The 17,076-nt window shown below is 38.3% G+C and overlaps 1 protein-coding gene across 1 annotated transcript in view; it reads left to right on the top strand.

Moving 5' to 3' along the window:
- The first annotated feature begins 614 nt into the window (after positions 1-614).
- The window catches only part of C6 (complement C6), a 60,876-nt gene continuing 44,414 nt past the window's right edge, over positions 615-17,076 (top strand). The window contains exons 1-6 of the mRNA XM_045079511.1: positions 615-765; positions 1,845-1,909; positions 5,509-5,671; positions 7,832-7,988; positions 9,797-9,941; positions 14,491-14,638. Coding sequence (XP_044935446.1) covers positions 1,882-1,909; positions 5,509-5,671; positions 7,832-7,988; positions 9,797-9,941; positions 14,491-14,638 — 641 coding nt within the window. The 5' untranslated portion in view covers positions 615-765; positions 1,845-1,881. The remainder of the gene's footprint in view (positions 766-1,844; positions 1,910-5,508; positions 5,672-7,831; positions 7,989-9,796; positions 9,942-14,490; positions 14,639-17,076) is intronic.

Here is a 17,076-nt window from a genome sequence, read left to right as displayed (position 1 = left end):
AATACCTATTACAATCCCTTTAATGGGAAAAATCATTGAAAACTGAGGACCCTGTATAGTACCTCACTTGGAGTTTCAGGGTTACTGCTGATTGAAGTAATCATTTGTGAAACCCAGAGTTTCCACAGAGTGTTTATTTTGACAACACTCTAGGTATTGTTAGATCTCTAAGATAGCGCCATGTGTTAGTTAGCAATAGGAGGGGGAAAGCTTGTTTGGATTATCATGTAAACCGTTTTCATTGTGAGGAGGAACCTTTTGGTTTTTCAGCCATCTGCAGCAAAGATTTTGTTTAATGACTGATATAGTGATTTCATTCATAATCTTAATATTTCAAATCTGAAGATCATGTTTCCAACAACCTTACCCTTTTGTGCATGAAAATACACAACTCAGACTATAGCAATTTATTTGCCTTTCTCTTAAAAAAAGAAATAACTACTTTGCTTAAATCTCAAAGGAACTAAAGGTTCATGTTTCCTAAAGAATTATCCTGCCCGAGAACTCCCTTGCTGAGATCAAGTTTTTTCTATGAGTTAAACTAGAGCTAACAAGTAAAGCAAACATACCCTTTAACCAAAAGATGAGTCATGTGCCTGCACTCCCTGACCTGTCCTAACAATAGTACATGTCATTTCTTGAGATTCTGGGGCATGTGCAGAAGACAAAAATAATATGAAATAAAGAGATTCAAGAAATGTACAAGGAGATGGAAAGGAAGTACCTACAGCTGGGGGTAAATGAGAGCATCCTCTGAACTGTTGGGTAAGTTATGCTGAACGGCCCTATAGACAGATGGTTCCTGTGAGGCAAGTACACCAGACGGTGACAGATCAGAATGAAATGGACTTCACTCTACACTAGAATTCTCTAAATGCTCACATATCTATCCTCAGCGGTTCAGTGATATCACTGATCTTTAGGGTCCAAAAGAGCTGCACAATCACTGCCCTTCCATGATGACACCCCAACAGAAGATTCTTCCTATTCTGTTTCATGTTTCTAAGAAAATTGTATGGTAATGGCTGTCATTGTAGGTATATCCAAAAGCCTAGAGATGTTGAAAATTAATAAGTAAGGAAACATTTGATATTATATGCTGGGTAATGGTAATAACAAAATTAGAGAAATAGTTACCTTTATTTGAAGGAAAATTATCCTTCTAACGTAAAATGATTTTTCCTCCTAACAGTCAAATCTTATAAAAGGTGAAGATGCCAATGAGTTCTTTTATTAACATCTTCTCCAACAAGAAGCTTTAACGTCACCATTTTAATTTATAGCATTTTCTAAATTACCTCAAAATACTTACAGCCAGAGAAGAGATCAGAATAATTTTGTAAGGGTTCTGTTCTTGCAGTTTTTGCTGTTAGCTGAAATAAAGTCCGTCTATGCTTTTCAAGCTTTTGGAAATGGAAACAGATATTGTTTGCTGAGAACTGAGAACTGGTAATCTCTTATAATTCAAGTTCCCCTAATCATCGATATGGTGGTTCAGCAAAATACTTCAAGAGTTTGTTTTCTTTACAATTGAAGGAGCTACCCTGGAGGAAAAACAATCTCTTCAAAATCTAATCAGAAAAATAAATAAATAAATAAATAAATAAACAACAACAACAAAACCCTCTCCAGTTTAGGCTTCCTTGTTAGAAGTTCCTATATGAGAAGATCCCAGTTTGGGGGTGTTAGAGGGTAGGGAGGTGGTTGGTCTAGTGACTGTTTACCAGGAAACGTCACATTGTCTAGGAGCCTCAACTCCTGAACCAACCCCGAAGCCAGTGAAAAATCACCCAATCTGGAGCTTGGGTCTGATGTTTAAGACACTATATTCTGTCTGATTACAGGCTAAATTCTTTCTGGACACTGTTTGTCTCATGTCCTATGGCTCTGCTCGGGAAAACCAGGAAAGGTGAGTTACCAGTGAGCGTGGATCAGCAGGCAAGTGCGGCAATCTTTAATTTTTATGATTCAAATAGCCCAGGGCAGTAGCAGTTTATAGATAAGTAGTGGCTTATCTATGAGTTGCATTAAAAAACTTGGATAAAAAGCTTGGGAAGAATGTTCGGTTTCTGTCTACCCTCCCCAGGCAGTGATAACGGATTCTATTCTCTGCATCTCACTCAACTCGTGGCATTACACAATGGATACTCAAATATATGTCAATTCCAATTTAAATTGAAGGACATTCAGTCACATGTTCAGTGGTTTGGGTTGCTTTTATTCTAGCATTTTTCTCTGAGTTGGTAGGGAAGTGCAAAAATCTCACTGACTTACTAAGAAGAAATGCTGCTAAGTCTGAGCATATTGGAGAAACAATTTTTATATCTGATCTCATACTCTTGGTTTGAATGAAGATTTTTTCTGAAGCATTTTTTTAACCACAACTATGAAACATAAAATGATCACATTAAAATATAATCAGAGGGGCGCCTGGGTGGTTCAGTGGGTTAAAGCCTCTGCTTTTGGCTCAGATCCTAGGGTCCTGGGAACAAGCCCCACATCGGGCTCTCTGCTCAGCAGGGAGCCTGCTTCCTCCACTCTCTCTGCCTGCCTCTCTGCTTACTTGTGATCTCTGTCTGTCAAATAAATAAATAAAAATAAAATCGTTAAAATATAATCAGAAAGTTACCCTCTGAAACATTTGAGGGAGCCATATTTCAGTAGGTCTATTTGGCAATACCTATTAATATTTTAAATTTCATATCCCTTGACTAAGCCATCTACTGCTGGGAACGCACATACTGATCCCATGGATATACAACAAAAGTATAGGAAGATATAATACAAAGATGTTTATTGTAGTGTGTGTGCATCTACTGAATGTTTAAGATAAGAATAATAGTTAAATCCAATGTAATACACCCATATGGTATAAACTGTGCAGCCATTAAAAGGATGAAATAAGTATGCACCTGTCAATACAGAAAGATCTTCAAAGTGTATTACGCTGATTATGTGATGATGTGTGTTCTGGCTACAAGTAGAAGAGAACTCCAGCCTTATATTTTTTCCTTGTGTTCTGTTTAAAAAACTTCAAATATAGGCATGTGTTATTTTAACTTTTTTTGAATGTCAGCCGAAATCTTCTGGTTGATTAAATTATAAGCCATCTTAATTTTCTTCTTCATACATCTTGATACAGTTTAGAACTTAATAAATGTTATCAAAGAAATACAGGCGGACTAACTAAATTATAGGTGCTTTAAAAAGAAATCTGAATCTCAAAAGATGTAGTTTTTTTTTTTAATTTCAGCCAACTATTATAACAAAGCTAAGTTATACTGCAAACTATCAGTCTTGCTAAAAAAGTGGGAGACAATTTCTAAAGTCTATGAAATATCCTTAATTTGGCAGACATTTTAAGAATAGTATTACAAAAGTGGCTGTCATTATGGACTCATGTTATGGTATTCTTATGTCATAAAAACCCATTTCTAAAATATTTCCTAGACTCAATTCAAAAATATTTATTCATTATATGCTCTGCTCTCATTCTTCTAAATGCTGAAATGAATAAAACAGACAAAAGAGATCAAGCACCACCGTGTTTATATTCTAATGAAGAAGGAAAGAGGGAAGAGGAGCTATTTATTTAAACTTAAGTAGTCATTTGTATATCAAGAGGGGATATATAACAAAGAAAAATAAAGCAGGGAAAGGGCATAGGAATCACTGGTGGGAAATTGCAATTTCAAATAAAATGGTCAGAGATCTGATTTTATTTGTAAGATGAAAAGCAATTAACACCATTATTTCTCAATCTTTTTGAATGTGAATAGCCTTATTTAATATCTAAACATATTTTTTGGCCTTCATATGATTCTTACTTCAATTGAGGAGCCCCTGATTTTGAAAAATGCATGAGCAACAGCTACAACGAAACCTGCAACACTCTTAAATGTTATTACTAACTTGTAAAACTAATTTTTATTGAGTGATGATTCCATGCCAAGGATGGTTCTGAGCACTTTGCATGAATTTTCTTACTGAACTCTAACAAAAGTCTTAGAAGAAGGTAGAGTGTAACTGCTGTTTTATAGATAACGAAACTAAGACAGAGAAATTAAGTGAATGGTGGGCCTTCTGGGTAACTCAGTCAGTTAAGTGTCCAACTCTTGGTTTTAGCTCAGGTCATAATCTCAAGGTTGTGGGATGGAGCCCCATGTCCCTCTCCCTCAGCTCCCCTCAGCCCCTGCCACTCTAAAATAAATAAATAAATCTTTTTTAAAAAGGAAGAAAAAATTAAGTGAATGGTGTTTTATCTCTTTAAATGAAGGTTACTCTATTAATTACAGCAGCATTTTCTCTCTATATATAATCATGTTGCATGTTTTGTTAGAGATAAAAGGATCAAAATAACAACAGTGGGGACAGAGGTGGTTTTGCAAATTCCTTTAATTGCTCACAGATCCCCAAGGTTCCTTCGCACACAGAGGAGAACAGCTGGTCAAAGTTTTCTCTGGCATTCAGCTTCATCAGGATGAACCCTCTTGTGGCCTGTGTGTGGGGGCGCGGGGGGAGTTGGAGCAGAGTTCAAGGCATCTAGATGCTGCAGTAATGCAATCATTAGTATGATCAGAAATTCAATGAAGGAATGCACCTCATCCAAGAATGAAGAGTCCTGGACGCTTAGTTGTCAGGAAGCCTCAACATTATTTCCCGACCTTAAGCCCCAGTTTCATCATTCATAAAATGAGGGGGTTTAACCTGGAGATCTCAAGGTTCATTTCAATGCTAACTTCTATGACTCCATAAGCAGAGATACTTGGGCATTGAACTTTCTCGTTAGCAGTTTCTAGGATACCAGGGAACTAAATAGAGTTTCCAGAAAAATGCTCCAAACTTCTTCCCCAGTCCCTGAAAAGTATGAAAAACTGCAGTGTAATCAAGGGTATTGCCCACGAAAATGAGCAACTGTTTCAAAAAATGTAAGGTAAGGGTGCCTGGGTGGCTCAGCTGGTTGAGTGTCCAACTCTTGATTTCAGGTCAGATCATGATCTTGAGTCATGAGGTCAAGTCCCACATGGAGCCTCACATGTAGCCTGTCAATGGGCTCCACGCTGAGCGCAAAGTCGTCTTGTCCCTCTCCCTCCCTCTGTGCTCCTCCTCCCACTCACATGCTCTCTCTCTCTCGCTCTCTCTCACATACATAAATCTTTTTTTTTAAATTTTTTTAAAAGAAAAGTGTTAAGATTATATAAGAATTTCCATTTTGGAATGAAACGTGCTACAAACATATACTGTAGTACTTTGTCTTATAGCCGATCACAAACAGTTTGGAGAAACTTACTAGAACAGAGTTGTAACTCTGGGAACATTCACTAAAAAAATATGTAAAAGTAGGATTTGTAGTCATGGGTATGTAAATTTATAGGTATTAACCAGCCTTAAGGAAGGCAGGGAAATGCAACTGTTCCCTAACATCACGTCTGATTTCTTAACTGAGAATGACTTGTAAAATTCTACTCTCAACAAGCATTTGATATGTATTCTATAATTCCTCTTCAGGGCTTAGAGGCTTTCAAGGCACGGCTGGACACTCCGTCTTATATTTCATCCTCCTGAGTGCTCTGATTGACAAGTGCCAACCCTGTTACTGTGACCACTACCCATGGAGTCAGTGGTCCAGCTGCTCAAAAAGCTGCAATTATGGAATCCAGAGCAGACAGAGGTGGGCGTACGCTCTGTAGATTGTCTTTGTGTCATGGGAAACCTCACAAATAGACTTAGTAATATCAAAAATGCCACACTAAGCAAAGGGGGGAGGGGAAATGTGTGTGTGTGTGTGTGTGTGTGTGTGTGTGTGTGTGTGTATCAAAGTAAGAAATCACAGAATTTGATTTGGATGGAATTTAAATCTTTTCCACAAAAGGTTGAAATGCAGTCTACATTTGTTCACTCCATAAAATCAAGGAGCTTCAAAGAACTTTAATTAAGAATATGTGCAATATTTTCTGTTGACTATTTAACTTACTAAGAATTACTACTCAAGCCTTTTTGCAGTGTATAACTCTGCTTGCCTACAGTTACTGAGTTAATTATAGAGAATTTTCTACTCATTAAACTGAGTCTAACACGACCTCAATTGAGCAGCACTATTAGCTATTAGCTTGATTGTTGGCAAGTATAAGAAGGGAAGAGAACGTGTTGACTTGATAACATTTAATAATTCAGTCTTCTCATGGATTCAGACTACTTATCCCCCAATAGCTTCTTTAACTCTGTAAGATGTCTCTGTTGCATAGAGATGCTCACATACCTTGGGAATAAAAGCATATATTTAATGTGTTTTAATTATTATAGCTTTTTAGAGACCTTTTAGAGAAAACCATTTTTACATGCTCAGTATGGTCTCATTAAAATCACCAGCTGACTCCCTCAATAAACCATCCACCAAGTATGTTAAAGATTTTCAGACTCATTCCCTCAAAAGAACCTCCATAGCTTTCTACTGCTCACCAGATAAAGCACAGCAATCATTCTGGCTCCTCTTAGCCAGCAATGCCCAGGCCCATCCCATAAGCCCTACCAGGAATACGTCATGCTCCTCCACCTCTAATCTTGGCACACCCCTTCCCTTTCACGTGCTCTTCCCTTTGGTGCCTAGAAGAGTCACATGAATTTTTCAAGATGTATCTCCTCTATTATTTTCTCTTTGAATCTTTGGCCCCATAATACTCCAACTCTGTCTTAATCATGATACTTATCAAACAGTGTTGTCATATTTTAAGAAATTTGCAGGAATTTTTTTCCTTTTCTTTTCTATCCAGTCCCTTCCAGGAATTCCCTGAGGGCCAGTTTCTGGATATGTGACCTATGCAGTCACATAAGACCACACCGAGAAGGGCTCCATGCTTGGCTCAATGCTCTGCCAGTAGTGTCTTAAAATTTTTAATAATTTTTTAACAAGAGACCCCTCATGTTCATTTTGCCCTGTGCCCCACAAATTATGAATCCAGTCCCAAGTTCCATTAAGTGGTAAAAACTGCACAGACACCAACCTGCCTGATTTCCCATGAAAACCTTCTTTCTGAGCCTAGATGTCCACTAACAAATGAATGGGCTAAAAAGATGTGGTACATATACAATGGAATATTATGCAGCAATCAAAAAATAAAATCTTCCTGGGCACCTGGGTGGCTCAGTGGGTTAAAGCCTCTGCCTCCAGCTCAGGTCATTATCCCAGGGTCCTGGGATCGAGTCCCACATTGAGCTGTCTGCTCTGCGAGGAGCCTGCTTCCTCCTCTCTCTCTCTTCCTGCCTCTCTGCCTACTTGTGATCTCTGTCTGTCAAATAAATAAATAAAATCTTTTAAAAAAATAAAAAAATAAAATCTTCCTATTTGCAATGATGTGGATGGAACTAGAGGGTATTATGCTAAGCAAAATAAGTCAATCAAAGAAAGACAATTATCGTATAATCTCACTGTATGAGGAATTTGAGAAACAAGACAGAGGATCATAGGGGAAGGGAGGGAAAAATGAAACAAGACGAAATCAGAGAGGGACCAAACCATAAGAGACTCAATCTCAGGAAATTAACTGAGGGCTGCTGGAATGAAGGAGGGCGGGTTGGATGGGGTGGCTGGGTGATGGACATGGGGGAGGGTATGTGCTATGGACAGTGCTGTGACTTGTGTGAGACTGATGAATCACAGACCTGTACCCCTGAAGCAAATAATACATTATATGTTAATAATAATAATAATAATAATAATAAAAGAAAAACTTGCTTTTACTCATTATGGTTAATATTCAATGATATTTTTCTTATGGGGCTGGAACCACAGTGAATATATTCATTCTAAACAGCTTTCTCCTTACTATGACAGAAAAATAGTGGTTGATGAGTACTATATGAATAACTATTGTGACCAGATTTGCAAAAAACTGGAGACCAGAGAATGTAACTGGCAACACTGTCCTATCAACTGCCTCCTGGGAGATTATGGACCGTGGTCAGACTGTGATCCTTGTGTTGAAAAGCAGGTAGGCCACCCATGGGCATCTTCAGGAAATCCTAATCACAATGAAAGACTTGGAAAACTTGGCAGGAATGCTCAATTTCTTCAATTTCTGAAAATAAACAATCCCAGCTTCCACTGAGGGAAAATCCCATTTAGCAATTTTTTGTTGTTGTTGTTGGGAGTAGGGGGAAGAGGACTCAATTACATGTTTTACTATCATATGAGCTCCAAAAGGAGCTCAGAAAGGAGCTCAGAAAGTAAAAGCAGATGCTAGAAAATGGGGATTTCAGTCCAAGGTTTAAAATCAGACAAAAAGTAAAGACATTAATCAAATGACGGATTCCTGACCCTTCCTCTGATTTCCCTCTCCCCACAGGAAAGTCCCTCGATTTGTTTATTGTTCCAAGCTGTAATGTTTACTCACCTTAACTCAATCCTGTAAGGGCATTGGCCCACATAAACCATAGTCACAGCAGTGCTGAGCATTCACACATTAGGGGGAAAAGAAGAACTGATTTATGGAGCACCCACTCAGAGCGAAACTGTTCTAAGCCCTTATATCATCTCATTCAAACTTCACATCAGAGTGTGTTCTCCTACCCCATTGACAGATGGGGAATTTAGAACTCATTGGGGAATCAGTAATTTTCCCAAGAATATACCTCTGATGAACAGAGTGCTATATTTTGAACTTGGATTTTTCTGACTTCAAAGCCAGTACTTTTTGATCCTGTCCTATTCCTATCCTTCTCTGACTCCCTGTTTTACTACTCATATTTTAAAATCCTTTAAAATGTGGAGAATATGTGAACCCTGGTTTCCATGCTGACTTCCTCACATAGAAGAACCCCCAGATCCTTTCAAATCGATCACTTCACACTCCCTCTGAATATGAAAGTGCTATTGTGGGGCACCTGGGTGGTGCAGTCGGTTAAGTCTCTGACTCTTGGTTTCAGGTCAGGTCATGATCTCAAGGTCATGGGCTTCAGGCCCACGTCAGGCTCTGCATTCACAGAGTCTGCTTGAAATTCGCTCTCCATCTCCCTCTGCTCTCTATGCTTGTGCTTTCTCTCTCTCTCTCAAATAAGTAAATAAATCTTTAAAAGTGCTATTGTTACTACTTGAAAGATATACTGCATGCAGGATACTCAGCAAATATTTGTGCATTTGATTTAATTTATTCTCTTATGGTTTTAGTGTATGAAGTCTTAGAAATCTATTGTCCTGCTTTCTCTTTTTACAGTTTAGGAAACTGAGGCCCAGAGAGGTGCTGACTTCTCTAAGGGCACACAAAAATAGAATTGGTCACCACTTCCTCATACCAGGGAGATCATATGATAGTTGTCTTTCTCTGCTTGACTTATTTCGCTAAGCATGATACGCTCTAGTTCCATCCACGTTGTCGCAAATGGCAAGATTTCGTTTCTTTTGATGGCTACAAGATGGGATTGGGAGGGAGACAAACCATAAGTGACTCTTAATCTCACAAAACAAACTGAGGGTTGCTGGGGGGAGGGGGTTAGGAAGAAGGGGGGTGGGGTTATGGACATTGGGGAGGGTATGTGCTTTGGTGAGTGCTGTGAAGTGTGTAAACCTGACGATTCACAGACCTGTACCCCTGGGAATAAAAATATATTATCTGTTTATAAAAAATAAAAAATTTAAAAAATGTATTGGGGAAAAAAATAGAATTGGAAAACTCATTAGTTAATTTAGGAAACATTGCTGGAGGAAGAGTCACTGTGATGATTAAGAAGTCCAGTTTTCTTAGATACATTTTGGCTTTGACCCTGCTTCCAAGTTCCTCACCTTTCTCTACTTTCCTTTCAGTTTAAGGTTAGATCCATCTTGCGCCCTGGTCAGTTTGGAGGACAACCATGTACTGAGCCCCTGGTGACTTTTCGACCATGCATTCCATCTAAGCTCTGCAAAATTGAAGAGGTCGACTGCAAGAATAAGTTCCGCTGTGACAGTGGTAATGTACACTAGAAGATGTCCAGTCTCCAGTAAAAAAATGACTTGACGAGATAAAGTCATTCTAGTTGACTACTAGTCAAAGCCATGACAGAGAAGTCCCACCTTATGTTAAGTATAGGGAGACAAAGGTGTTATGGTACCAATTGCCAAGCCATTCATGTATGAAATTATAGCTTTCAAGCTATAATCATCTTGACAATGTACCTGATCCAATTGCTGTTGGTGCTCTGGTCCCTACACTGTGATAAAGAAGGATGATGTGAAAGCAACTGGGAAAAGAAGAAAAGGCAGATACTTGTAAATATCAGCTATTAATAAGTGCACACCTGTAATCAGAACCAGCAGCTGAAAAGGAGTGACAGATTTAAAAGATCTTCAGTATCATTTACTAAGATGAGAATATTAAGAGTAAGATATTATGTCAAGGAAATAACTAGAGATAATGTGACAGACTTTCTTGGGTGGTCCATTGAATGGTTCCAAAGGTAATTCCAAAGGGAAGATTGGAAATGTTTTAACCAGTGGCAACACTCCCTTCATTCAGATATTTACATTTTATTAGATTATGAATGAATGTACTTGAATATACTACTTAATCATAGGTATTCTTTTGCTTATTAGCTTGCTTGAATATACTACTTAATCATATGTATTCTCTTGCTTATTACCACCATTTTGAACTCTCTAAATCTGATTTCTGCCAACTTTTCCAGTAAAGGTCCAGACAGTAAATATTTTAGGCTTTTTGGCCATACGTTCTTTATAGCAACTGCCCAAATCTGGCCCTGTACCTTCAAAGCTGCCATAGACAGTCTATCAACAAGTGGGCATGGCTGTGTTCCAATCACATGTTACATACAAAAACAGGCAGCAGGTGAGGTTGGGCCCTGCTTTCTGCCTTCAGCCATTGGTCACTAACCTCTTCTCCAAATAGTCAATTTGATGTTAAAATTGGAACTCAGATGAATAAAATTCATACCATTTTTGTGTACTCTGGAATACAATGAAAAGTAAAGTATTTATAGCTAAACAGCAGATTTCAAATTCCATAAGAAAATCGACTGCAGACCTTAGGTCTATTGTTTCTCTCCTCTTGCTCCTGCTTCCTGACTTCAGCTTTGCCAACTTTTCCTGAAAGTCAGATAGGAATGCTGGTGTCAGGATCCTCCCTCTGTGGCCCCCACACCCAGGATATGAGAGGGTGGCACATGGGTGGCTACACTTCATAGCTACATGCATAAGGTCATGTCAAAAGTTAAAAAAAGAGGACCTATGTAAACAATCTTGCTGGCAATGGCTGAGTGGAATGTAGATGTAGCCATTAGATCCAGAATGTGAAGATAAAGGTTTAGATCTGAGGGCAACTATTGGAAGCTTGAAGAATAGTTTTGAAACCAATTACCAGAAAGAACGCATTTATACAATGGATGTTAAATCTGTGAAATTTACTACAGAAGGGTTTTGTTAACCAAAAATATTCAGAAGTTTGAGAAGGCTTTGGATACATCCATAGCCCACCCACTCATAATGAGCGTTTTAAGGAAAGCTAGTGGTGTAAGGATAGGTGACTCTAGTTCATCAGCAATATATCCATAGCAAGTGATTAAAAAAAAAAAACTGACTATTGAAATGTGTATGCAATGTGTGTTAAGTAGCTGCTATCCTGAGCTCTCTTAGTGACTTCTTCTCTGCTGTCCAGATCCCTTCACCAGGAAACCATAGATCTTCCCATGATCCAGCCACTAAGTAGTTGATCCCTGGCACAGATATGGTTGGCATCCATTTTGACTGGGTGCTGCCATGATCTATTGATTGCTCAATATTCCACTGAAGATTATAGACTACTTTGCTCCTCTAAAATCACCCATTAATGCCACTCTCAAAAGGCATTAAAGGTTGGATGGACCATTATTTGACTCAGTAGGATGTTTGGCCCTCAATTAATAGGAACCTTTTATCCTAAAGAGAGTTTCTCTCTTCCCCTTCCTCCCTCATGATTACAGTTCTGGTTCCCCAAGATTAAATTTGTGATTTAAATGCATACATGGAAAAAAAATTTTTTTTAAATAAAAATAAAAAATAAATGCATACATGAATCTTTGAGAATTACCCATAAGGCTAAAAATCCCCACGTGCACTATGCCAACTCCTTTCTCAAAGTCCTAATTTTATTCATAATGACTAGAGAATTTGTAGCCCCTTATACATATACTATACCATTGCAGTAACACAAAGCAGTTCAAGTAATGGGAAAAACATGTACAGTTTCTAAATGATACATAGCTCCAGATATACGTACATATAATGCATGCATTGGCTAAAGCATGCTGAGTTCTGTAAATCCTGCACTATCCAAACTACCCTTCTTCACATTTCCCATACCTTCTCCCATATGGGATGTATTTACAGCTTTCTAGATCTCTTCCCTTGTATTTCTTATTCTATTAAGTTTCTGTGGCCAGGAACCATTCTCAGATGTGTCCTATCAGACCAATATCACTCTTGCCACCCATTCCTAAACATCTCTCAGAAGATGTCCTCTTGCCTTCATCCCTACCCTTGCTAATAGGTCCTCTTCCATATCTCCAAAAGTACTAAATCCATTGAAATTCTTATATTCAAACATACCTGGTACGTTGCTCACAATGCTAGGCTAATGAGAACTATACCTTGCATGTATGACCCTACCTCTATTTGATAAAATGGGATTTTCTTTTTATTAAAATACAACAGTATCAAAACTTAGAGTTGCTCAAATTTATAAGTAAGGGTATCAAAACTTTTTAAAAATGTGATATTCATTGTTTTTCTTCCTTTGGAAAAAGTATCTATATTTCAAACTAAATTACACATTCTTTTCTGCCCTTAAAAAAGCAAGCAAACAAACACTAGAGAGATGTGCTATTTTAAAAACAGACCATCTTTCATGTTATATCTTTGGACTCACAGACATCCAATTCCCTCTATATATTCAGTCTTGTTTGACCATGATGCTCATATAACTCTGATTCTTTATAATTATGGTCTAGATACAATACAAAATTTTGAATAACTAAAGAAGGAACCTTAGTTACTTTCATTTTCTCTACCTTCTTAATGAAGATTATTTACCAAAATATTTTTTTAAAGATTTTTTTATTTATTTACTTGACACAAAGAGAGAGAGCACAAGTAGGGGGAACAGCAAGCAGAGGGAGAGGGAGAAGCAGGCTCCCCACCAAGGGGAGAGCCCAATGCAGGGCTCCATCCCAATCACGACCTAAACCAAAGGCAGATGCTCAATGACTGAGCAACCCAGGCCCCCCTATTTACCAAAAGGTTCGAAACTAACTGCTTTCTGGGAAATTTTCTATTAATAAAAAAATTTAATTGAACAGTATACCCAATTTCTCCAAGCATTTCAGTTAGTCAAAATAGTTATGCATTTCTATTAATAAAAAAAATTTAATTCAACAGAATACCCAATTTCTCCAAGCATTTCAGTTAGTTAGTAATGCATAGCTGCAGTGAGTTGTTAATCACAACTTAGAGTACTTAACCCAATAATCTTGAGCAAAACATTTAATTCAGTCTCCTTGTCAGGGACACCTGTACATAATTGTATAGATGCCAGCATCTCTGATTATAACAAGATGCTGAGGGACAGGAGAGGGGCTGTCATTGTACATAAGTCATTTCAATTTCTGCAATTTATCAATATCCATTGATCCTAAGGATCTTTATGAAATTCAGCAAATTTAAAAAGGAAGAGAATTATCCAAGTAAATGGACTTGGTGTTATTTTGTAAATTCACTCACTTAACCTGGTACCTAGTCAGTACCTAGTAGTTTAAAAAAATTGTTTCTTTTTAATTTGTTCAAAAAACAATTACATAAAATAAATTTTATATCCTAGAACACAAGATTTTAAAAAATCATATAGCATAACTCTATGTGTCTGACTTCTTTTACTCAACAGAAAATTTTAGAGATATAGTGATAGTATCATTGTACATGTGTATGTGTGTGCGTATATATATATATATATATATATATATATTAAATTATAGATTTTTTTTTCTAAATAAAAAACAGTGACATGTACTATGGTGAGTGCTGTGAAATGTGTAAGCCTGATGATTCACAGACCTGGGGCAAATAATTCATTATATTCTAATAAAAATAATTTTTTTAAAAATGGTGACCTTGATTTTGTTGTACTGAATCAAAACAAAAGTCTGAACCTACTGTTGATTTTCTCCTACAGAATATGATTTATGCAGCAAGCTCACTGTAATGGGAATGGGATTCTAGAAGTACCTCTCTTATTTAAGATAAGCAGCCCAATGGTGACTAAATAATTCTACAATGACTCTTGTTATCCTACAAAAATAAGGGGAAAATATCAGTTTGGCATCCATTTCCATATTTCCTAAATCTGTATAAAAAATGAGAACTTTCCCTCACCACTCTCCCTTGACATTTAAAGCACTAACTTGTTTCAAATCAATAAATACCTTCTCAAATAATCAAGTGTGTCGTTAATGTCATTTGCTTGCCTTGACCAGGCCGCTGCATTGCCAGTAAGTTAGAATGCAACGGAGAAAATGACTGTGGGGACAATTCAGATGAAAGGGACTGCGGAAGAATAAAAGCAGTGTGCCCGGGGAAGAAGCAGCATCTTCCCATCCCCAGCGTACAGCTGATGGGTGCTGGGTAAGTGATGGCTCTTCGTCGTTGGCGGGAGTAAAGGTACCTCAGGAGGAATGAGCTGGAAGCAGCAGTGAAGGAATGAGACCCATGTTTGTCCGCTTTCCTCAGTAACCTCTTATGACTCCCACCAGCCCTTTCTCCCACACGTGGCTGCCCTGCTCAGGTAGCATGTGGCCAGGATCCTCACTCATGGGGAATAAAAGAACTTGGCATTTTCACCCTTAGTCTGTACCAGGCAATGCTAGGCGCAATTCATAAACATCGCTTGTTTCCATTCCCATCTACCCTTCTGACAGCTCTGCAGTGAATCAGGCCAACTGGTGCAGGCTGGATTCTTGGGGCTCGGTCTTGAATGGGCCAGTAATCAATCAGAAATGCACAGTTTCCTCAACTGTATGTTGGATAACTACAAACGGATTTGAAGTTCTGTCCTAAGAATTCCTAATTAGAGTTGATTTCAATGAGAATGTTCCAACAGCATCTTCTTATCAATGGACAGAAATGGTTTCCCTGGAAGAAAACCTCAGCCCAAAATTCCCACTGATAATCACATTTCCTAATGTTCTGATTGATGAGGAGTGACCTTACAAACTCACCCCTTGCTCAACAGATCAAGCTTCTAGAGTTACAGATGGGGAGGACCACATGCTATGTGTACTTTGGCAGAAGGACCATGTGGCCCTCTGCCAGCCAGAGTTGTTATCCCGAGGTTTCTCAGAAATGAGCAAAACCTGCTGGCTCAGGGACAGCCAGTCCTCTCTCTGCCTCTCCAGGGACTGAGAATTTTAAGAGCTGCTTACTGGAATTCTTTCTAATCTGCTAGCCTTAGAATCTCTGGCCCCCTCTCTAGCACATTTCTACCCAAAAACTGTAGCCTCCTGGGTAGCTGTCCCTCTTTTCAAGTAGCATTTCTCCAAGAAAGAATTTAACAAGACATACCAACGTTCTTAGATTGCCAGCGCCAGTCACCAGGTCTTAAACCTAAAGCAAGAATTGGGCAATAATAGCGTGCCTTTTGTTTTTTCTCAGGCTCAACAAGGTACAAATGCATATACACACATATACATAGAGGCACACACATGCAGATTTATGTGTGTGTATGTGTGTGTGTAATTTTAAATGAAATCTTAAAAGTCATAAAATATGATGTATAAGACCAAATTAGATTTAAAAGACACTTTAAAAACTTAAAATATGAAAGACTGTGATATATTTGAAAGACCAAAATATTTAAACTCAACTTAAATACCACAGAGGAGAGAAGAAAGAATAAAGTTGAAAATGGCAACACAGTTGACTTAATTCCTGACAGACTCCTCAGGCGTGCTCTGACAAAGCCCCCTCCAGAAAACTATCTTTGGGCTCTCTGCTACCTTCATAAATTCCTTATGACCTGTGGGAGCCATTTTTCTCAAGCTCCTTCTTGTTCGACAAACTCATAAGTACATTGTAGAACACGTATAAGGTCAACAGTTTTTTGTAACGTCATCGATCCCTCTCAACTCAGAAAACAAAAATGAATGAGTCTGAAAACACCCGTGTTTGTCATGCTCCCATAAGTAGTTTGGAACATTTTTCCCAGACCAAATCCTAATGCTTTCTCCCTCAAATATCCATTGATACGAATTCAAATAAGGACGAGAATGAACCTCAACTTGTGTTTGTAGCTATTTGAGTATGAGGTGCATCTTACAAAACCCACAGGAATCAGGTCTTTTTTTTTTTTTAACAGCTTTATTGAGGTACAATTCACATACCAGTTCTCTGCCTGTGTACCTCTTTTTCTCTCACATGATCACCCTTCTCACAATGCTCTGACACCAGAAGTGTAGGTGTTTTCCCCCAAGTCAATCTCTGTCACACCAACTGGGTGTCCTGCACTTTAACTCAATTAATGCCACAGGTTAAGGGCTCAGTCCCACAAGACCAGACTCCTCTGATGCTAATCACAAGACCGAATATCACCTGTGATTCTGACACCTAGGAGGTTTTCAGGACCCCCTCCTCTTTGCTTTATTTGCTAGAATGGCTCACAGAACTCACGAGGTAAAACAATTCATTTGCATTGCTAAAAAACAAAATTCAACTGAATAAGTTAAGATCTAATTGGCTTTATTCAATGATTCGTGAATCAGGCAGCATCCCATCTAGCAGACAGAAATGAGCTCCAAGGAGCTATACAAAATGGAAGACTTTTATGGGCAGAAGGATGCAGAGCAAGGAAGTTTCTGAAAAGAGTGGATTATTTCAAGCAAGGTCACCTTCCTTTGAGGGAAGGCAAGTGTTGATCAGGCCAATTACCTCACTAGTGCTGACCAGATAATTCCCTATGGCTGGTTAAAGATCACTTCCTTGGGAGAGGCAATCAAGAACTGCATTTAGGTGAGGCATTAAGGATTTGTTTGTTGACATGAATCTTAGCCCAAGTAACTCCATTTTGC

The sequence above is a fragment of the Mustela putorius genome, unplaced genomic scaffold, assembly GCF_011764305.1.
Source record: "Mustela putorius furo isolate JIRA1106 unplaced genomic scaffold, ASM1176430v1.1 tig00000407_pilon_pilon_pilon, whole genome shotgun sequence".
NCBI lineage: Eukaryota > Metazoa > Chordata > Mammalia > Carnivora > Mustelidae > Mustela > Mustela putorius.
This window is presented reverse-complemented; position numbering and strand designations above follow the sequence as displayed.